We start from the raw sequence: 21,374 nt of genomic DNA, 5'->3' as shown, positions 1-21,374 counted from the left end.
GTTTTTTTTTTATAAAAAAAAAAACAGAGATGTTTCTCTTAGTTTGGGGATTTTTTTCTTCTATAAAAATTATTGTGGCAAATTAAATTAATCGATTAATCATATTATTTCTCTTTCGAAAAAATAGATGGACCAAACTGATATTCGTTTCCAAGAAAAGTTAGGGGCCAAAGTATAAAAACGTCAGGGCCTGCCGGTCGACTCCGTCAAGTCCTCTTCCCCAAACGACCGCGTGGACCCTAGCCCGGTTTAGAACGACGGAGTATCTCCTGCATCAATTCAAAACAGGCAACTCAATATTGATGCTAGATGAAATACGATGACGTCACCAAAAGACCTAAAATCCGTGTTCCCTGTGTCGATCCTTTGACCCGAGCGAAAAGGCTCCCACCTCATTTCCGCCCCCACCCTCTTCTCCGCCCCATCGCTGATTTCCGCTTCATACTGCCCGTCCGATCTGTACAGGACGGTGGAGATTTCTTCTCCGGAAAACACCGGCTTCGTCTCCATTATTAACTCTGCTTCCTTCCCCATCGACGTTGCCAAGAAAAGAGGACCAAAATATTAAGGAAAAAAAAATCCTTTATAAATCTGTCGCCGGCCGTGGTCGCGGAGCTGGCACCAACGACGTCGCCCCGTCCTCTGCCGCTTCTCTCGCGTCCCCTCGACCTAGGGCTTCCTCTTGCCGTTCCTCTCCCGTTCTCTTGTCCGGATCTTCATATTTGCGGGAGTTGGAACCGGATCATGGAGGGGACCGGGAAGCAGACGCAGGCTCTGTCCGCTGCTCTTCTTTTCTTGGCCGCCTTCGTCGTCCTGGGGACGGGATCGCCTGCTTGCCCCGTGCCCTCGGTTGGGGACTCGATCTTGGGTCGCTTGGATTTGGATCCATCGATGATGCGTGCTAACTACCGGATCGGCGGCGTCGTTGAGGTGCTGAAAATATTCCCTTGTTTACATAAATTTATTATCGCGTGTTTTTTTTTTCTACACCTCTAATTCTAGTCTTATTTAATTGGATTCTTGAGAAAATAAATATTGTTCAAGGTATCGAAATAATATATGGTCCTGAAATAAATTAGGGATTTTCTTTTGTCGCACTCCAGATTTGATAGCACGCGAAGTTTATGAGAATCCCACAAGCTTTTGGTTTTATGAAGTTTAAATTTTGCAATACCTGCATCAGTTAACCCATATGTAATGAGCGTAACAGTAGCTGCTTTAATGAGAATAAAACTAGCATTTATGCCTAATATGCCCCCATGCCATCGGGAAGGGAGGTAAATGCGGCTTCGCCCATCACAGTGATCCTTTACATGAGGGTCAGGTGACCCATGATGTATTTTGCACGTGCGAATCGACCCATAACCTATTGCAGCAACACCACATGCAAGTATAGTTTGTCAGCCCGTGGGGGCTAGATTTTCATACTAGTGAAAACATGATGTATTTCACCAAGGTTTCATGTATCAGCCCATACCAGATATTTGGGCAGAAGTTCGTAATCAGTCCTAGCTTAGTGTGTTGGATATGGTACAGGTTGTTCCATTTGACCCCTATGATGAAAGAGAAAAGACGAGAGGAAGGAGGGAGAGATTGGTCTGATGAACAAGGAAAAGGCGAGAAAACACCTAAATAAGAGATGAGGAGATAGGAGGGAAAAGAGCTGAAATATAATCCTAGTTTTGACCAGCCTATGTTCTGCTGCTAGTCTGCAGTTAAATATCATCCTTACCTCATGCAATGGTCTGGTAATTGAAACTCAAGGAATCAATTTGTCCCCAGCCAGCCAGACTCCTGTCAAACACTTGGGATACTATGACCCAAGGCCAGCATGGGCCTAAGGAAATATCTATTTTTTTAAAGAAAACAAAATCTATAGAATCACGAAAAAGAAAATATTTTGGCTTCACTCAGGTTTTTGGCCTACCATACTATAGAATGTCTACATACCTTCCATTCAAAGGATCAATTTCTTGCATTTTTCTAGTAATTGGGATGGTCTCACTTCCTCATTAGAGATTGATGTCTTTAATAAAAACTTAACTATTTACTTCATAATTTAAATTACTGAATCTCCGCTATGTTGACTTGGAAGATTACAGTTCAATGATCTAAGTATAGATAAGAGGTTATAAGAGTAATAACAAGTTGATGGTGAAACCTAAGTATATACATGAGGCTATAAGAGTCATAAGAATTTGATGGTGTTGATTGTTGAGAATTTACATATTCTCATAATATTCAAATATATGTCACAATATCCATTCTATTTTATTCTGAATCTAAAACTACAGCTACACAAAATGAATCACATGACTGAATATCACACTCTAATATATATATCCAGTTCTGTTCCTATGGTGGCAATTAACTCGTCTAAGTTATTATCATTTTTATATTCATTAAACAAAGTACTGATATTACTAAACACTGTAATAATAAAAGAGAAGTGTGACACTAAACAATAGTAATATCATTATTAGCACAAAAAAATAATTCCAAAACATTGCAAACTTTAACAGCACTAATCAATTTCATCAATATTAATTTGAGGTAATCTATCACATATTAGTTTTGGAAAGTCCAACTCTAACTGTTTAAGTATTAAATTATAGCAAGTAAAATTGTAAACTATACCTCGCAAAGAAGAGTGGACAATGTAGCTGAGAGTTGGGGATGAAATTGGTGGTTAAGTATTGATGGTAAAACAAAAACAAAAAAAAAACAAGAGATCCAGAGAAGATTATGGGAAAATATTGTGAGAGAATGGCATTGAGTGTTTAAGAGTTGAGAGTTTGAGATCAAGATGAATGTATTTGGATGAGGGATGAGTTGAGGTGGGATGGTATTTATAGAGAAATTTTGAGATTTTTTTTTATATTTACAACCAAATGATCGTTACAACCCTGTGATTTTAATAATTTTGGCCATTTGTGAGGTTATTAGGGAAGTTGAATGAGAACTTTAGAGAGAAATATGGGTGAGATCATGCCCAACACATGGGATTGCACCTTGCTTTGCATGTGCCCGCGTACATAGTGATGAGCAGCATAGTTGACCTAATAAGCTGGTCCATGTTAGGTTGAGCTGACTTGTGCGCAGGCTGACATGTTTGATACTACTAATAGAAGCTATGCTATTTGTGAGCATAAACTATAAACTTTTACATTCAATTAATGCCAAGTGGAAAAAATAAATCTTGTTTTTGATACAATCAATGTTAGTTTTTTTTTTAAATATTCCAAGATGAACATGTGCACTTATTAGTACAGTTTGATAAAGATATTAATATTCACGATCAATTTAGTGTAGCTGTAATAGCTAACAAAATGAAAAAAAAAAATAGATCGAAATATGGTATAATAAAAAATAGATTGAGATACCAATTCCTTTTAGAGCACAGAGCTAAAACTCTATAGTATAAATAATTCATTTTTTATTTTATTAATTAGTATAAGTAGTCAGAACCTCTTTTGGAGCATAGAGCAAAATCTCTATAGTATAAATAATTCCTCCCCTGATTTATTGGTTAGATATAAGTAGTTCCGCCTTAATTTTTTAGATTTCACATGTATATGCTCTAATTTATTGGTTAGACAAACACTGAAATATCAAAAGGGCAAACAACATGAAAACAAGTTGCAAGTACAAGAGTGGAACAATCTCAAAATCAAGCTCTTTTTCAAGGACACTTCCATTATCTATTTTCATCAATTTAATCATAGACAAGGTACATGTAATGAAACAACTAGAAAGCACCCCCCTCAAAAAAGAAATCCACATCCCTCCAATCAACCTAAAATACCTTTATATTCTTCTAACAACTAAATATGCAACATATAAATGAGTATGGTTGTTAATTATGATTCTACACCGTAAATCAATCATCACGGCAGAGACACTTACCTTACACCTGATCAACATGATAACTAGTATATTCTCAAGCTTTACAAACACACACCATAACATCCTATCAAGAAGAGCCATAACTCGTTATTACATAAACTATAATATTGAATGAAGTCTTTTAATTGAAATTTGCTATACTTACATTCATAACAAGGCTACAAAGGGGAAACAAAAGGGGATTGGGGACTCTGATTACTCACATTTGAAACAAGACACTAAGTGGTTGTTGCCACTCGAAAGAGTTGAAGAGAAAGGTTTGATTGTTGTTGCTCACAAGGAGAGGGGAAATTGGTTTTGAGTCTTTTGACAATTGTTCGAAAGAAGGATGGGTTTCTATTGTCAAAGCGCTTTCAAAGATACATAGCGGCTCTACTCAAAAGAGGAAATGAGATTAGACTACTGCTTGGAAGAGGGATGAGGGATGTGTTTCTGTTGCTAAAGCACTTTTGAAGATGCATCGCGGACAACAATGGAGATGGATCGATGAGGTTGTAAGAAAGGGCAGCTGCTGTTGCAAGTTCACCAATTGGTGGTGGTAGGACTCATAGTCATTAGTGATTGCTGTTGTTGAGCAACTGCTGTGATGATTTGCAAGTGAAGAGAATGGTGTACTCACTGAAAGTAGAGACTCTGTAGGTAGGGGGGCGGCTGCGTGTGATGACTTTGTCAACATCTAACCATGACGTATGTCTAACAAAGGCATGCAAATAAGCATAATAGGGAAAGGTTAAAGCTCCTCATGAATATGAATAATCTTGAAAACTCTAGACCAAGTGAACTCAAGAATACGACTAAAATAGACTCAAATGTGTGGCTTGATTCAACCATAACTCATCCAAATTGAGTCCAAATCAATATCATTCTAACTAGGGGTGTAAATGAACTGAATCGAGCCGAATAGTATAAAAATATTGATATTTAAATTCGAGCATGAAAAATATATGATTTTCAAATTTGATTTGAAGTTTGAAAATACAAATAATCTTGGCTCGAGCTTAGTTCGAAATGAAATTTGAGCTCAAATTCGGTTAGAGTTGTTCGAATCTTGATTCAAGCAGAATCCAACTATAGCTTGAAATAACTCAAATTCGAGTCCAGTTCGAATTATTCGAAATTTAATTTTAGCATATTCAAATCAAAGCTGTGTACTACAAAATAAACGTATGTTTACTGTCTGATATAATAAAAATATTAAATATATAAACATATTGAATAAAAACTCGCGAGCTACCTGTGAACAATTGGAAAAAATATTATGGGTTCGAGTTCAACTTGAATTTTTATCAAACTTGTTAAATTTATGCTCGAATTGGATAGTTTTGAATGTTTGCACCTCTGTTTCTCATTTTCATCCATATTGAATCCAAATCGAGATCGGTCTAACCCTGTTGAACTTAATCACAAGATCTACATGGCAGACCCACTAACTTTTAAAAAAAAATAGGTACACCTTGACTCCATTTATCCTAAAATTAAATTAATTCTCTAAAATAATACCACTAGCACTAATAAATTGTAAATATAGATCATTTCTAACATTTGATTGATTTTTCTTAAATTTTCATACATAACATTACTAGTGAAATTGTCTTGCATAGACTTCAAAGGAGTTATATAATTTATGTGGTTGACCCAAATGGTTAGGACAAATATGGCTTGATGAGGATGATGATGATATTTAGTTCTCAAAACATCCTTGCATACTAGTTAATAGAATGGGTATAAAGAAGCACAAGATGGTAGGCTAAATGGTTTCGTAGTATAGATTAAAAATCAAAGGGGAATTTCACCAAAACTATTGATTTTGTCCGTTTAGATAAAATTCTACTTTTTTTAGGGCAACTTCACACATGTTCAGTTTGATGAGAGAATGCTATTATGAAGATCTAGAAAAATGTGGGTTGTATTTAAGAGCAATATAATAAAACAAGAGCAATATAACAAATCCGAACAGATTCACATCCTTTTAAGAGAAAAAATATAACAAACTTGGACAGAATCATTGGAACTATTCGATTTCATCCTGTCTATTTTTCACACTGACCATGATTACTTTTTTGTACAAATTAATATAGAACACATATACTATGATGAGAGAATGCACAGTAGCATATCTAAGTATGTTTTGGATTGAATTTAAGATTGATACAATAAAATTAAAGAGGGGTTAAATTGTTCGATTTAGTTTGTTCAATTTTCGCAATAACCATTTTACTCTTCTTTTTGAGATAGAGTTTTACAGAATGCATGTAGTGTGATGCGGCTTTCATAAGAGTTTAAGTTAATCAATTTTCACAGGCACGTGTATTATAAATAAGACTTACATAAGAGTGTAGGGTTTCAACCCTCTTTCACTTGTTCAACACACCTTAAATGATCCTTCCCCTTCTCTTCATGACTGAGCTTCATGGTAGAACATAACAAGGGTGAATTAATGTAAGATCAGGATTACTAAATATCTATCAGTCACTGGGAAGGAGAAGAAAAGGAACAAGAAGATCCTAATAAGGAGAAGAAGACTCCTTCCTTACTGACTAATCACCTCTTCAAATGAAGAAAGAAGAGGAAGCCATTGGGAGAGAGCACAAGATGGAGAAAATGTTGTATGTTGGTGAGAGGGACAACAATGATACAAGAGAAGGAATCCCACATGTTTGCTCTTTGGATGAAATCGAATCAGTTGAGAATTTTGAAGTCTATCAAGTGAACTATTTTTTAGGGCTATTATGGGGCTTTCTTTAACAGGCATACCATTTTGATGAAAAATAAAAAAAAAGGCATCCCTTTTAATATTGCTAAATTGGGGCACTGCCTTGATTGTTCCCTATATTATAAGATAATACTGCTCATGGTGGATATTGTCTAAAGTTAACATGGGATCAAACAATTTGCTATCTTTTTGCTGAAGTGGATTATGGATTTGCAATTACAATTTGTAAATGTTCTAACGGGAACACATTATGCCAAAATCAGCAGTTAACAACATGAGCACAAATCAAGACATGAAGTTTCAAAATCCAAATGCTTCCTTTCCCATGACTGGAATAGAATTCACTAGCCCCTACAATTCCATCAGCATTACTTCTGATGGACATTGATTGATGTACAAAATGTTAGAAAATACTGCACAAGACACGACGCAAGATTAGCACATGACAACAGGTTCAGTAAATATAAATAGCTTTAAAAAAAATTATATACCTGAAATGTTTAATGTACATACTCGGCCAATCTATAGACAGAGATAAACAAATGAACTAAGTACTGAATTGGGAATATAAGAAGCAGAACATGTCTTACAGCAACACCTAACGTCCTGATTTGACACTCCTAGTACTCAGCTTAAATCTATCGGCAAAAAAATAAAAAGGGATGTTGGCTGTGTTGCATAATTGTAACAGCCTAGTTAATCATGAAAGTACCTCAAATTTATTTCATTTAAATTGTATTAGTTGGCTTTTATTTGCAATGATCTTTATATATTTTCTCTATTGCATGCATAGGGTGATGAAGCAGCTTTGCAACGGGCATTGAGCATTGTGCAGACAAACAGAGACAGCTATGTGGCTTTGCTCTTTTATGCATCCTGGTGTCCTTTCTCTAAAATCTTTACTCCAAATTTCCACGTCTTGTCTGACTGGTTTCCAGCTATTCATCATTTTGCATTTGAAGAATCTGTTATCAGGCCAAGGTACATCAAAAAGTTTGTTAAAATAGCAAGATTCCTCAAATGTAATAATGTTTATATGGTAATATCTGAAAGTCGTCAATTGCAGTATACTATCAAAGCACGGAGTGCATGGTTTTCCAACCCTTCTTCTACTGAATTCCACTATGATGGTCCGTTATCGTGGTTCACGAACCTTGAATTCCCTTGTTGCCTTTTACAATCATGTCACAGGTATATTCTATTTTTCATGTGGTTGTCGCCCCTGAAGTTTTTTTCTTGATTACTAAAGGTAGATCCGCTACCTTAGCGGCCCCCCTAGCTATTTTTCATGGTGGCTATCTTTTAGTCTATTTAGAATTGTTTAGTAAATAAGTTACTGCATTTATTACAATGAATATTGGACACTAAATGAATTCAACTGATGATCGAGAAAAGTTACTGCATTTATCACAATCATACATCATGATTCTTGTTCTCGACTTTGTTTTGTGCATGGGGAAATCCAATCTGCCACATAGTTTGCAAACATATTCTAAAGGCTTTCCTTTATCGATTTTGTTATATTTTCAGGTGTTGACCCATCAGCAGAACCCATATCCCTCGCTGAAATTAGGGACTCGCCGAGGACTACTGAACCCACGGAAGACATGCAGGCAAACTGTCCATTCTCGTGGGCAAAGTCACCGGAGAAATTGCTGCAGCAGGACGGTTATCTGGCACTCGCAAGTTTCTTCCTGCTGATGAGACTACTACATCTTTTCCTTCCGAGCCTTAATGCTTGTTTCCAGAGAGCTTGGAGGAGGCAGATGCGATATGCAAGCCTGCGGAACATATGGAATTGCCTCAAGGCCTACATGGAACAAGCTAAGCAGGGTTTCAGTAGGCTGCATCCGTGCAAGCAAAGCAATTTGCAGGAAGGTGCGATGAATGCAAGAGCCTGGGCTTCCCAGTCATTAGCATCGGTGTCGCTAGGGGAAAGTAGTTCCGGAAGAGCATACCCCACAGTCGAAAGGAATTGAAAAGGCGAGACCGATGGCCGCTGCTTGTACAGTGTTGCATATTTGATATTGTTTCGGTTTTAAGCTGCAATGGGCTGCAACAATTGTTCAAGCAGCCCTTCCAACATGGCCTTCTCTTTAAGATAATTAGATTAGATCGGCTCGACACTCCCTGATGATCTGATCTTTTTCAACTTTTCGAAGCTTGACAACTTTAGCGCCCGTCGTCTCATTTGATGGTATGAAAACTTGATGATTCATCCAGCATCAGGTTGGCATCTCACCTACCGAACAAGCCTGGTGGGTCGGAATTCTACCTGTTTCTAGTTCTTCATTCTAAAAAAAATTTAGAAGCTCTAAATAACATGACACTTACGTAGTAAAACGTCATTCTTACAATTAATACTAATAACGCCTTCTTCTTAATATTAAATGATAGATCTAAGATCTTAATTAGGGATTAGCAATGAAATGAGTATTTTCGTAGTCATCATGACTACTTAATGGGATACAAGTATTCCTTAAAAAAGGTGTAATATAAAGATCAATCATAATAAATTTAAAATAAAATAAGTAAAAGTAAATCAAAATTTAGATAACTTATTTAAAAATTGTCATTATATATATTCACACACACAGGTGTGTTCGCCTGCATAGTCACGGTGGGCGACCATCGTGAGCGCTTCTTGTATAGGAGGCACCTATGATCATAGGAGACACTTCCGCACGTGAGAGTCACCCACGGTGGTCGCCCATCGTGGATGTGCAAGCTAACCACCTGTTATATATGGTGCAACCTCATAGGTGACCCCCACGGTGGTCGCCCACCGTGGGTGTGCAGGCTAACCACTTGCTATATATGGTGTACCCTCATAGGTAACCCTTACATGTTCGAAAGTCCGGGAGTGTTCTCGGGCGCTCCGATTCTCAAAAGTGAATTGAGACATCCAGGAATACTTTCGGATGCCCGGACATGTGAGAGTTGTTTAAGAGTATATACATCGACCGAGTCTGCAAGCTAAATTTTATATATATATATATATATATATATATATATATTCTTTTTCTCCTAAGAATTGAGCTATAAAGTAAAAAAAAAATGGTAATTTACCGGACAACGTAGGTGAATATATATTTTTCCTGAACACGTATGTGATTTTTAAAATGTTTGGAAATGTCCAAACAATGTAGTTTCGCATTTCCTTTTACTGTTTATCAACACCATTGTGTTGCCGGTTTTTGAAATTTAACAACACAATGACGAAAAAAATCCTAAAAAAAATCTATGTTGTTGATGTTCTTTTTGCAGTTAATCCGAAAAAAATTCCGAACCACTTTTTACAATGTTGCTGATTTTCAAAAATCAGTAACACCGTAAAAAATGATTTAGAGTTTGTACTCCACAAAAATAATAAGACAGTGAAAAGTGGTGTTGTTGATTTTTAAAAATCAACAACACAAGGTCAATTTTATGTGCTATTGTGTTGATGATTTTCTATGCCGGAAATATCCAAACAAAGTAATATCTCTCTTCCTTTATGTGGCTATCTTTTTATTTTTACTTATCTCTCTCTCCCTTTTAACTATTCATCCGAAAGAATTTCCAACAAGTCAATAACACTGTATGTTGTTGATTTCTAAAAAATGAGCAACACTATGTGTTTATTGATTTTCGAAAATTAGCAACACAGACATACGGTGTTGTTGAAATTTTTTTATCAACACTCTGTGTTGTTGATTAACACATAGTGTTGTTGATTTTTTTTTCAGCAACACACACAACACTCTGTAGACACACGATTTGTTGGAATTTTTTTAGTGACACATACATACGGTGTTGCTGGAATTTTTTCAACAACAAGAGTATTGCTGATTTCTAAAATCAACAACACAGATACACGATGTTGCTAAATCTTTTCCAACAACACTCTATGTTAGCAACACTGTGTGTCTGTGTTGCTGACTTGTTGGATTTTTTTTATAAACAGTAAAAAGAAAGAGAGAAATAAGTAAAAAGGGAAAAAGAGAAAAAGGAAGATAGATTACGTTGTTTGAACATTCCAACATAGAAAATTAACAATATAGCACTTTTCACAATGTTGCTGATTTTCAAAAACAACAACATTATGGAATATAAACTTCAAATCACTTTTTAGAGTGTTACTGATTTTCAGAAATCAACAATATAGTAAAAAGTGATTTGAATTTTTTTTGGATTAATAGTAAAAACAGGCAATCAACAACACATATTTTTTTTTTAGAATTTTTTTCAACATTGTATTATTAATTTTTGAAATCAACAACACAATAGTGTTGATGCCGGGAGAGAAATAATTTTTTTTATTGCATGCATGCATGCAAAAGAGATAAGAGAGGTTGCATACAATTTTTGTCAGATAAATAGTAAAAGGAACAAAGAGACTATATTATTTGGACATTTTCAAAACCGCATATGTGTTTGGAAAAAATACATATTCACCTACATTGTTTGGTAAATTGCCGAAAATAAAAAAATGTTTAATTCCAATCCTATTAAAAATAATCAAATTTTATCTCATAGGTAGGATTGATTATATATATATTTTGGATACGGAAATCTCATTTTGGTGATGCAGCGACAAAAATCCATATTACAACCAAGAGTGATGATGTCAAAGCATTTTCCTTGCTTTCTTCTCATGGCGAGCCAAATCTACAAAGAATGACAAACATCAAATGACTCACCACGAGTTGCCCTGACGAAACAACTTCGATGCCTAAGTTATCCTAATGTTTGGATGAAAAGGTACAAAGTAATAACATAGGTTTAGTTGGAGAGAGCCCCCTTCTCGGAGCATATACATGGCCTTTTATAAGCATGAGGTACCCCGAGAGAGCATGTAGAGGTGGAGAAGAGAACATGGGAGAGTGGGAATTGTTGGTTCTGATAGGCCGGCTAGAAGGAGGTGAATAGCCTGCATAAAGAGTTAGATTTTTTTTTTGTTATCGGCTTAGTAAGGACACGCAATTAATTAAAAATAATAAAAAGTATGAATTAAAGAAAAAAGAGGCACAACGAATTTATTTGGTTTCAACCGAGGAGTTTGCTAATTCAAGGTAATAGAAGCTTCAATAAGAAATCTTCTTTCAAGCAGGCGGAGTAGCTTCTTTATAAGCATTGAAAGCACATAACAATAAAAACAAAATGTGAAATGAAAGTACAAGTTTGTTATTCTAAACTTCGAGGACCGTGACTTTTTTTGTAGTTCACTGGTCGAAGTTAGCCGTTGGCTGACATGATAGCTTCTAGGCGTTTGGACTTGGTCGCCTCAATCCACTCCGCAACGAATTTTTTCCAACAATCTTCACTTCCAAGGTGCTTGGACCTAGTCCAAGTCCGAGGGCTTGAAGTCAGCTAATGTGGACTCTGTGTTGATCCTCTTCGACAACGGCTCGCTAATGTGATCCTTTTCTTGGAATATAATTTCTAAGCGTTTTTGTAATTTGGCTCCTATGATTTCTTAAATACCAATTAAGCCTTTTATAATCTCTAACATTTGAAACTGATAAGGAATTAGAGCATGAATAACCATTTTTCAATAAGTATATTTGATCTTTTAATTTTAAAATTTTCATTTGAATTTTATCAAAATCTTCTAACAAATATGCATAGTATTTCTTTGATTTTAAGTATATGGTTTTATTTTTACACAACGATTTACTTAGCATTTGAACAACTTCATATAATTGCTCAGAGGAAAGGTTACGTATCTCACTTATCATGTCGAACTCGTAGTTCGACGCTCCCCTTTCATCGTTTCTCTCGATGCTTATTTCGAACGAACTTTTGTGGTGTTCTTCTTTGTAACTCGTTGTTAATGCTAGTCCAACGTATTGCTCCATCTCAAATTTAGATGATGACGTCTCAAGTTACCTTAAGGTTCTTGTGTTTTGACCTTTTGTCTTTCTCCTTTCCTTTGCTTTTCAGCTTTGGACAGTTATCCTTGATATGTCTTTCTTCTTGACAGTTATATCACTGAACCTTCCTTTTGTTTCAGATTAACTTTGTTGTCTATTTCTTATCAAAATTGTTAGTTTTTAAAAATTTACTAAACTTTCTTACCATGTAGGCTTCTTCATTTTCGTAAAGCGATGATTCTGAGTCTAGATCGATCTCCTTAGCTTTGAAAGCTAGGTTCTGACTTGACTTCTTTTTCTTTCTTAAACCTACACATTAAGTTTCATGTAATTCTAAGGTTGAAAATAAACTTTCTAAGGTACTTACATCAAGATCCTTAGAGATGCAATAAGAATATATTGTCGATATCTAGTGTGGGGTCCTCGGAAATGCATTAAGTACATATCTTAATGAGTCTCGATTTGTTACCATTTCTCTGAGGATGATGATTTTGTTGATCGGTTCCTCAATTTTGTTGATCGGTTTCCCTTTCTTCAAGCCGGAGGTTGCTGAGTTGGTTCCGAAGATCTCTCTTAGCTAGTTTTGCTTCCAAAGTTTCTTCATATAGCTCTAGGAATTTTTTCCAGAGTTCTTTCACTGAGTTGTAGGTGCCGATTCGGTTGACTTCTTGAGGTGGTAGCATGCTCAGAAAGTGGAACTCGACCTTACCATTTGCCATGACTTCGATTTGCTGTTTTTTGTTCGATAGATGTTTTTCTTTTAATCTTTGTTCTCATCTCTAGGTATTTCAAAACTATATTTTATAGTTAGTAAAATGTCAAAATTAGTTTAAAATATACCTCTATTTTTCACTTCCATAGTGCGAACTTCCCCTCAAACTTTAGCAGAAAGATGTTGATCCGGCCATTTCCTTATTGCTTGAGTTGGCAATTAGTCCTTTTAAAGTGAAGCTCGCTCTAATATCACTTGTTGATCTTGGGACCGAAAAGTAGCTAGGGGGGGGGGGGGGGGGGAATAGCTCGTCATGTGCTCGTGTGCTTCGTTACTTGTTTCTTCAAGGATGCGCAGTGGAAATACAAAGAAACAACTACAACAATGCTAACAAATGGATTTTACTTGGTATCCACCTCACAAGAGGTGACTAGTCCAAGGATCCACGCACACACACACACACCTCCACTAATAAACACTCCTTAATGGCAACTACCAAAGGCGGAGAAGCCCTAGAACACTCTCAATACAAGAAGAAGAAAGGGAAATACAGGATAAGCAAAAGCTTACAAGATGTACAGTAAAAACCCTAACCCTAACGTCTTCTTCTTGCTTTTGATCCGCCTCTTGACTTGGAAGAGCCTCCAAGAATCTTCAAGAACTGGCGATCTGGAGCTTGGAGAGAGCTGTGGAGTTGCTGGAGAGGATCGGAGATGAATCGTGTAAGAGCTCTACCGAAGGAATCGAACGCCTGCGGCTTTTATCGACGCTAACGGTCGGATCCCGATCGATTGGATTGCTCCCAATCGATCGGGGAGGCATTGGATCGATCGGCTGATCGATCCAGAGCGCCTCTGTGCTCTCGGTAAATTGCCTGGATCGATCGGCTGATCGATCCAGGGCTTATCGTGCGAAATCGTAGCTCCCAATCGATCCGTTGATCGATTGAGGTATCTGGATTGATCGACCGATCGATCTAGCACTGTTCTGTGCGATCACGCACTTGTCCCAATCGATCCACTGATCGATTGGGAGGAGGTTCTCACGAAGAATCGCCCAATCGATCGGCCGATCGATTGGGCATGAGCCAATCGATCGGCTGATCGATCCAGCTCATGATTTCTCCCTAAAATCAAGTCTAAAGCCTCCTTAACCAACATCCGGTCAACCATGACCTGTTGGTTCATCGTGTCTAGCATCCGGTTACCCTTAACCTGCTAGAACTTGCTCACCAAGTGTCCGGTCAATCCCTTTGACCCACTTGGACTTTTCTCCTCTTGCCAAGTATCCGGTCAATCCCTTTGACCTACTTGGACTTTTCTCCTTGTGCCAAGTATCCGATCAATCCCTTGACCTACTTGAACTTTCACCAGATGTCTGGTCAACCTTGACCCATCTGGATTTTCCCCGTGCCTGGCTTCACTCACCAGGACTTTTCATTTGCCTGGCTTCACTCACCAGGACTTCCAATTTGCCTAGCCTCACTCACTAGGACTTTCACCTGGCTTCACTCACCAGGATTTTCTCACTGCCTAGCTTTACTCACTAAGACTTTCACCTGACTTCATTCACCAGGATTTTCTCTCTGTCTAGCTTCACTCACTAGGTCTTTCACCTGGCTTCACTCACCAGGATTTCCTTCTGCCTAACTTCACTCACTAGGACTTCCACTTGGCTTCACTCACCAGGATTTCCTTCTGCCTAACTTCACTCACTAGGACTTTCCACCTTCTGCCTAACATCCCAGTTAGGACTCCCAGTCAAGTATATGGTCACTCTTAACCTACTTGACTCTTCTACAACCAAACCTGATCAAGCCCCGATCAGTGGAGAATTACACCAACAATCTCTCCACATGAACAACTACACCTGCATTGTTCATGTGTCATCTGCATGTATTGACAAATATCGAAACCATGACCAAGACTCAAGCTTGGTCAACCAGGTCAACCTTGATCTAAGAGATATTGCTCCAACAATCTCCTCCTTTTTGATATTTGACAATACCTTTAAGTTAGGCTAGTCCCGTAGCCTCATCTTCTTTCTCATGCCACTAGGTAATGAGGGCGTAAGTTACAACCTTCATTTTCCCTCTAAGAAGGCAGACTCCCTCTTAGATAATGAAGGCCTAACTTAAACCCTACATTTCTCCCCCTATTGGCACATATCAACAAATTCACTTGTTGAAAAACACTTCTTGTTGAAAACTTTCCCCTTTGAGACTCTCCCCCTGAAGAGTTGCTCATTGTTGTTTACAACTTCACTCGTTGTGATCAACATGATAATGAAGGTCCCATACCCTTCATTTATCCTTAACCCTACATTTTCCCCCAATGTAGACAAATGCCCAACCTTGAGCATTTATAACTTAAAAGAAGGTTAACCACCTTCCAAGGTGTATGAAAAATAGTTTTCATGTCTTTAAAGAGTACCTCCCCCTAAAGCCATGGTCGTGAACTTCTATCATTGCACCAACAATGACTTGGAATCCCTAAACCTTTAGGAAACTCAAATTTAGAAGTTTGAGGTCCATAAATTCAATAATGAAACCAAACCTCAACCTAAACTTCAATTTAGTCTTTTCAACCAATCCATCCTCGTTTTCAACATGAGAACACCCTTTTTATATATACAAATGTATTTTGAGGGGTTTGGATTGGTTACCTAGACTAAAATAGGTTCAAAATGCTGAAAATAAGCTTTCCCAGCCAAAATCAGCATCTTCGATCGATTGGAGTTGGGTTCCAATCGATTGAACCAGCTTGAATCGATCCACTGATCGATTCAGGAGGTCTGGATCGATCGGTGGATCGATCCAAGAAGCTTCTATTAGCGAGAAGCTTGCTCTCAATCGATCACCCGATCGATTGAGACCCTTCAATCGATCGGGTGATCGATTGAGGTTTGATAGTTGCTGAAATTTCATTTCAGTCAACTTCAGAAACCCCTAGAAAATTCTACAAAATTCTAAAAATCATAAAAATTCGTGTAGACATTATTTAGGGTATACTTTATCATGAAAAAATAGTTTTCTATGAAAATACATCATATTTTCAAAGATTGATACAAACTAGAAAACTTACAAAAATTTTAGTGTTTTTTTCTAGTTTGTGTTTAATCATTCAATGATGAGTACTATCAAAAGATAGCCTTCACCAAGGTTTTCCAAAAGCATTTTAAAATGATTTTCAAAACAAATATCCCACCATGTTCCTTGGGCTTAATGCACATGACTTGTACATTAGCTTTCCCAATGATGGGAAAACACATAACTATGTGTTTTGATGACCTTAAAACTCAAGGAAATGCACTAAATCAACATGTTGAGTTTTGTTCATCATCCTAACATCTCACTTGTATCTACTGTGCACAAAACACATACAAGTCATCTTATAGGTCTTTGTAAGATGTAAAATTTGGTTTTGCTCTAGTCTAGGGATCATGCATATCTATCTAGGTATTTTGTGGATATTGAACATCCACTTAGGATGTCACTTGTTGATACTTGTTGATAAATGTCATTTGTCCTTAATTTTAAGGAATTAAAAATAATACATGATATGTTATGGCATACATCAAAATGAAATAACTTTCAAAAGAAAGATTCCTATAACCACATGATGTATGTATGTCATGACATGGTAATTTTGTATTTTTCATCATAAGGTATGAATGCAAGAATAATCATGATGTCATGGCATATAATGGGCAAATAGTCATGGCAAGGTTTAGCATAAATAAAAATTCTAGACTACCTATCTAAGTATCCTTAACCTTAGCTAACTTAAAATCTAACCTAGATTGCCCAAAGTGCTTCAAGAAAGTGCCAAAGCCTAAATTAGCATTTCTAATTCTTTTGATTAATTTATTCCAATTGAAATTTAGCTTATTCCTCAAATGTTGGCATATTTCATTCTTCCACAAGAGTAACATTAAGAAAATACCAAAATCCCAACTTGGTATTTCTTTATGATTTCCTAAATTGTGCCAATAAAATCAATACTTCTCAAATTTTGGCACATTTTACTCTTTCAAAGAGTAAATCATAAATCCATTTCATTTTCAAAGGTTAATAATAACCTTGAAAATGCTCCTTGAGTGTCAATTTCTTCAAAGTTGGGTTAACTACCCTTCTTCTTAGAGTTGACACTCTCTAACCCATCTATGGGGTAGAGAAAATGCTCTTAGGAACCCAAAACCTATTGGTGCTCCTTGGATGCTCTAGGTATTCACTAGGGATAACTTCCCTAAATACCTTCCTAGTGACTTTGTTTGGCTTCTTAGAAGCCTTGGTCACTTTTTCTAAGTCAACCCTAGGGATTGCTTCCCTTGTGACATTCTTAGTGACTTTCTTAGACTTCTTAGAAGTCTTAGTCACATTTGTTGCAAAAATACTCTTAGGGATAACCTCCCTAGTATTTTTGACTTGACCCTTAGACCTAGACTCGGTTTCATAGCTATATGGAACCCTATGGTAAGAAATTACATCCTTCTTAGCCTTAAGTTTGTATCCCAAACCTTTATGGCCCTTGGATGACCCTTGTAGTACTCCTAGACCTAGGTTTTGCTCATTTTGCCCTTTTAGGACATTTTCCATCCTTTTTAGGATCTTTTCCATTTTATCAAGCCTTGACCTCAAGACTTGATTTTCTTTCCATAAGTCCTTAGTTTTTGATTTTTCATTAAGTCCATGAGCATTTCTATTTCTAGGCTTATAACTAAAATCCTTAGAGTTATTGCCTAAATTCTTATCTACCTTCCTAATCTTAGGTGTGGTGGTTTTAGCATGATAAGCTACATGATTTTCCTTAACTTTATCATGCCTCCTATTTTCATGGTAAATAGCATTGAAATGATATAAGTTAGAACTAGCATGCTTTTTACCATAATTTAAAGGGGTAGGCTTAATAAAGGTTACCTTCCTTTTTACCTTGGAGGCTCCCCCTTGAATTGAGCTTCCTCCTTGAGCCTTGATCACCTTCTTCCCCTTAGGGCATTGACTTCGGTAATGCCCTTTTTGTTGGCACAAGAAGCACACAATGTGCTCCTTGCTCTTCTTTGTTCCGGGGATGGTCTCCTTGGGCTTCTCCTTGCCCTTGGGTGCCACTTGACCCTTCTTCTTGGCCAATTTGGGGCACTTTCTCTTGTAGTGCCCATGTTCCCTACACTCAAAACATACAATATGATTTTTATTATTAATTGAAATATTTTTACCTTCACATGTAGGGATGGAACTTGGTCTTCCATGTGATGTGGATGTAGAGGCTTCCTCTTGATCCGATAGTGATGCTCCTCCATTAGATTTGACTTGGCTTGTGGAGGTGGAAGCTTCTTCATCCTCTTCTTCTTTTGACCCGGATGTGGAGGCTTCTTCTTGCTCCGGTGTCAATGATCTACACTCCCCCTCAATCCTAGAGGTGGAGGCTTCATCATCTTGTACATGGAACAAGGAGTATGCTCCCTCCTTGTTCCCCTCATCGCATTCCCTCGAAGATGAAGCTTCTTCTTGGACTTCTTCTTCGGAAGTTGAGCATCTCTCAACTTCGGAGTCCTCCTCTTGATCTTGCTCCAATGAGTCACCCTTTTTGGATTCCTCTTGATTCAGTACAGTGGAGGAGATCTCATAAATTGATGCCAATTTGCTCCAAAGCTCCTTGGCATCTTTGAACTCTCCAATTTGCTCCAAAATGTGGCTAGGCAATAGATTGACCAAAAGCTTGGTCACTTTATCATTGGCCTCACATCTTTGGATTTGTTCTTGACTCCATTTGCTCCTCTTGAGAACCTTGCCCTTGGAGTTTGTTGGAGCTTCGAAGCCTTCCATAAGAGCAAACCATTGCTCTATCTCCATCATCAAGAATTTTTCGATTCTTGATCTCCAAGAATCGAAGCTTGTAGATGTGTACGGTGGAGCCACCATTGTGTCAAATCCAAGCCCATCTTGGAATTGCATCTTGAAGTTGAGCTTCTTGAATTCTTTGACTTTGATGATTTTGCTCCAACTTCTTCACCCTCTAGCTTTGTTTGTTTTGTTTGCCCCTTCGGCGATGATTCCTGTGAAGAGCGACCTTGCTCTGATACCACTTGTTGGAACCGAAAAGTAGCTAGAGGGCGGGGGTGAATAGCTCGTCACGTGCTCGTGTGCTTCGTTGCTTGTTTCTTCAAGGATGCGCAGCGGAAATACAAAGAAACAACTACAACAATGCTAACAAATGGATTTTACTTGGTATCCACCTCACAAGAGGTGACTAGTCCAAGGATCCACGCACACACACACACCTCCACTAATAAACACTCCTTAATGGTAACTACCAAAGGCGGAGAAGCCCTACAACACTCTCAATATAAGAAGAAGAAAGGGAAATACAGGATGAGCAAAAGCTTACAAGATGTACAGTAAAAATCCTAACCCTAACTTCTTCTTCTTGCTTTTGATCTGCCTCTTGACTTGGAAGAGCCTCCAAGAATCTTCAAGAACTGGCGATCTGGAGCTTGGAGAGAGTTGTGGAGTTGCTGGAGAGGATCAGAGATGAATTGTGTAAGAGCTCTACCGAAGGAATCGAGCGCCTGAGGCTTTTATCGACGCTAACGGTCGGATCCCGATCGATTGGATTGCTCCCAATAGATCGGGGAGGCTTTGGATCGATCGGCTGATCGATCCAGAGCGCCTTTGTGCTCTCGGTAAATTGCCTGGATCGATCGGCTGATCGATCCAGGGCTTATCGTGCGAAATCGTAGCTCTCAATTGATCCGTTGATCGATTAGGGTATCTGGATCGATCGACCGATCGATCCAGCGCTGTTCTGTGCGATCGCGCACTTGTCCCAATCGATCCACTGATCGATTGGGAGGAGGTTGTCGCGAAGACTCGCCCAATCGATCGGCCGATCGATTGGGCATGAGCCAATCGATCGGCTGATCGATCCAGCTCATGATTTCTCCCAAAAATCAAGTCTAAAGCCTCTTTAACCAACATCCGGTCAACCATGACCTGTTGGTCCATCGTGCCTAGCATCCGGTCACCCTTAACCTGCTAGAACTCGCTGACCAAGTGTCCGGTCAATCCCTTTGACCCACTTGGACTTTTCTCCTCTTGCTAAGTATCTGGTCAATCCCTTTGACCTACTTGGACTTTTCTCCTTGTGCCAAGTATCCGGTCAATCCCTTGACCTACTTGGACTTTCACCAGATGTCTGGTCAACCTTGACCCATCTGGATTTTCCCCGTGCCTGGCTTCACTCACCAGGACTTTTCATCTGCCTGGCTTCACTCACCAGGACTTCCAATTTGCCTAGCTTCACTCACTAGGACTTTCACCTGCCTTCACTCACCAGGATTTTCTCACTGCCTAGCTTCACTCACTAGGACTTTCACCGGGGTTCACTCACCAGGATTTTTTCTCTGCCTAGCTTCACTCACTAGGTCTTTCATTTAGCTTCACTCACCAGGATTTCCTTCTGCCTAGATTCACTCACTAGGACTTCCACCTGGCTTCACTCACCAGGATTTCCTTCTGACTAGCTTCACTCACTAGGACTTTCCACCTTCTGCCTAACATCCCAGTTAGGACTTCCCAGTCAAGTATATGGTCACTCTTGACCTACTTGACTCTTCTACAACCAAACCTGATCAAGTCCCGATCAGTGGAGAATTGCACCAACAATCTCTCCATATGAACAACTACACCTGCATTGTTCATGTATCGTCTGCATGTATTGACAAACATCGAAACCATGACCAAGACTCAAACTTGGTCAACCAGGTCAACCTTGACCTAAGGGATATTGCTCCAACAGTTGATTCCGATAGACCGGCTAGAGGGGGTGAATAACATGCACAAAGAGTTAAAAATTTTCTCTCGCTATAAGTTTAGCAAGGACATACAGTTAATTAAAAACAATAAAAAGCATGAATTAAAAAAAAAAAAGACACGACGAATTTACTTGATTTGCAACCGGAGAAGTTGCTAATCCAATGCAGTGGAAGGTCTAATAAGAAATCCCCTTCTAAGTAGGCAGAGTAGTCTCTTTACGAGCATTGAAAGCATGGAATCACAAAAATAGAATGCGAAATGAAAGTGCAAGTTTGTTATTCTAAACTTCGAGGACCAGAGTTCTATTTATAGCACACCAGTCGAAGTTAGTTGTTGGCTAACATATCAGCTCCTAGGCGTTAGTGTAGGAACGTT

General features: G+C 38.2%; 1 protein-coding gene across 1 annotated transcript; it reads left to right on the top strand.

Annotated features, from left to right (window-relative positions):
- Positions 1–524: 524 nt before the first annotated feature.
- On the top strand, positions 525–8,753 carry LOC122029730 (5'-adenylylsulfate reductase-like 3). Its single transcript, XM_042588847.1, has 4 exons — positions 525–930; positions 7,413–7,600; positions 7,686–7,810; positions 8,150–8,753. The coding sequence occupies exons 1-4, from the start codon at positions 745–747 to the stop codon at positions 8,596–8,598; spliced, it is 948 nt and encodes a 315-aa protein (XP_042444781.1). The 5' UTR covers positions 525–744; the 3' UTR covers positions 8,599–8,753.
- The last annotated feature ends 12,621 nt before the right edge of the window (positions 8,754–21,374 follow it).

The sequence above is a fragment of the Zingiber officinale genome, chromosome 10B (assembly GCF_018446385.1).
Source record: "Zingiber officinale cultivar Zhangliang chromosome 10B, Zo_v1.1, whole genome shotgun sequence".
Classification (NCBI taxonomy): Eukaryota; Viridiplantae; Streptophyta; class Magnoliopsida; order Zingiberales; family Zingiberaceae; genus Zingiber; species Zingiber officinale.
The sequence above is the reverse complement of the archived record's forward strand: the minus strand, read 5'-3'. Positions and strand labels throughout refer to the sequence as shown.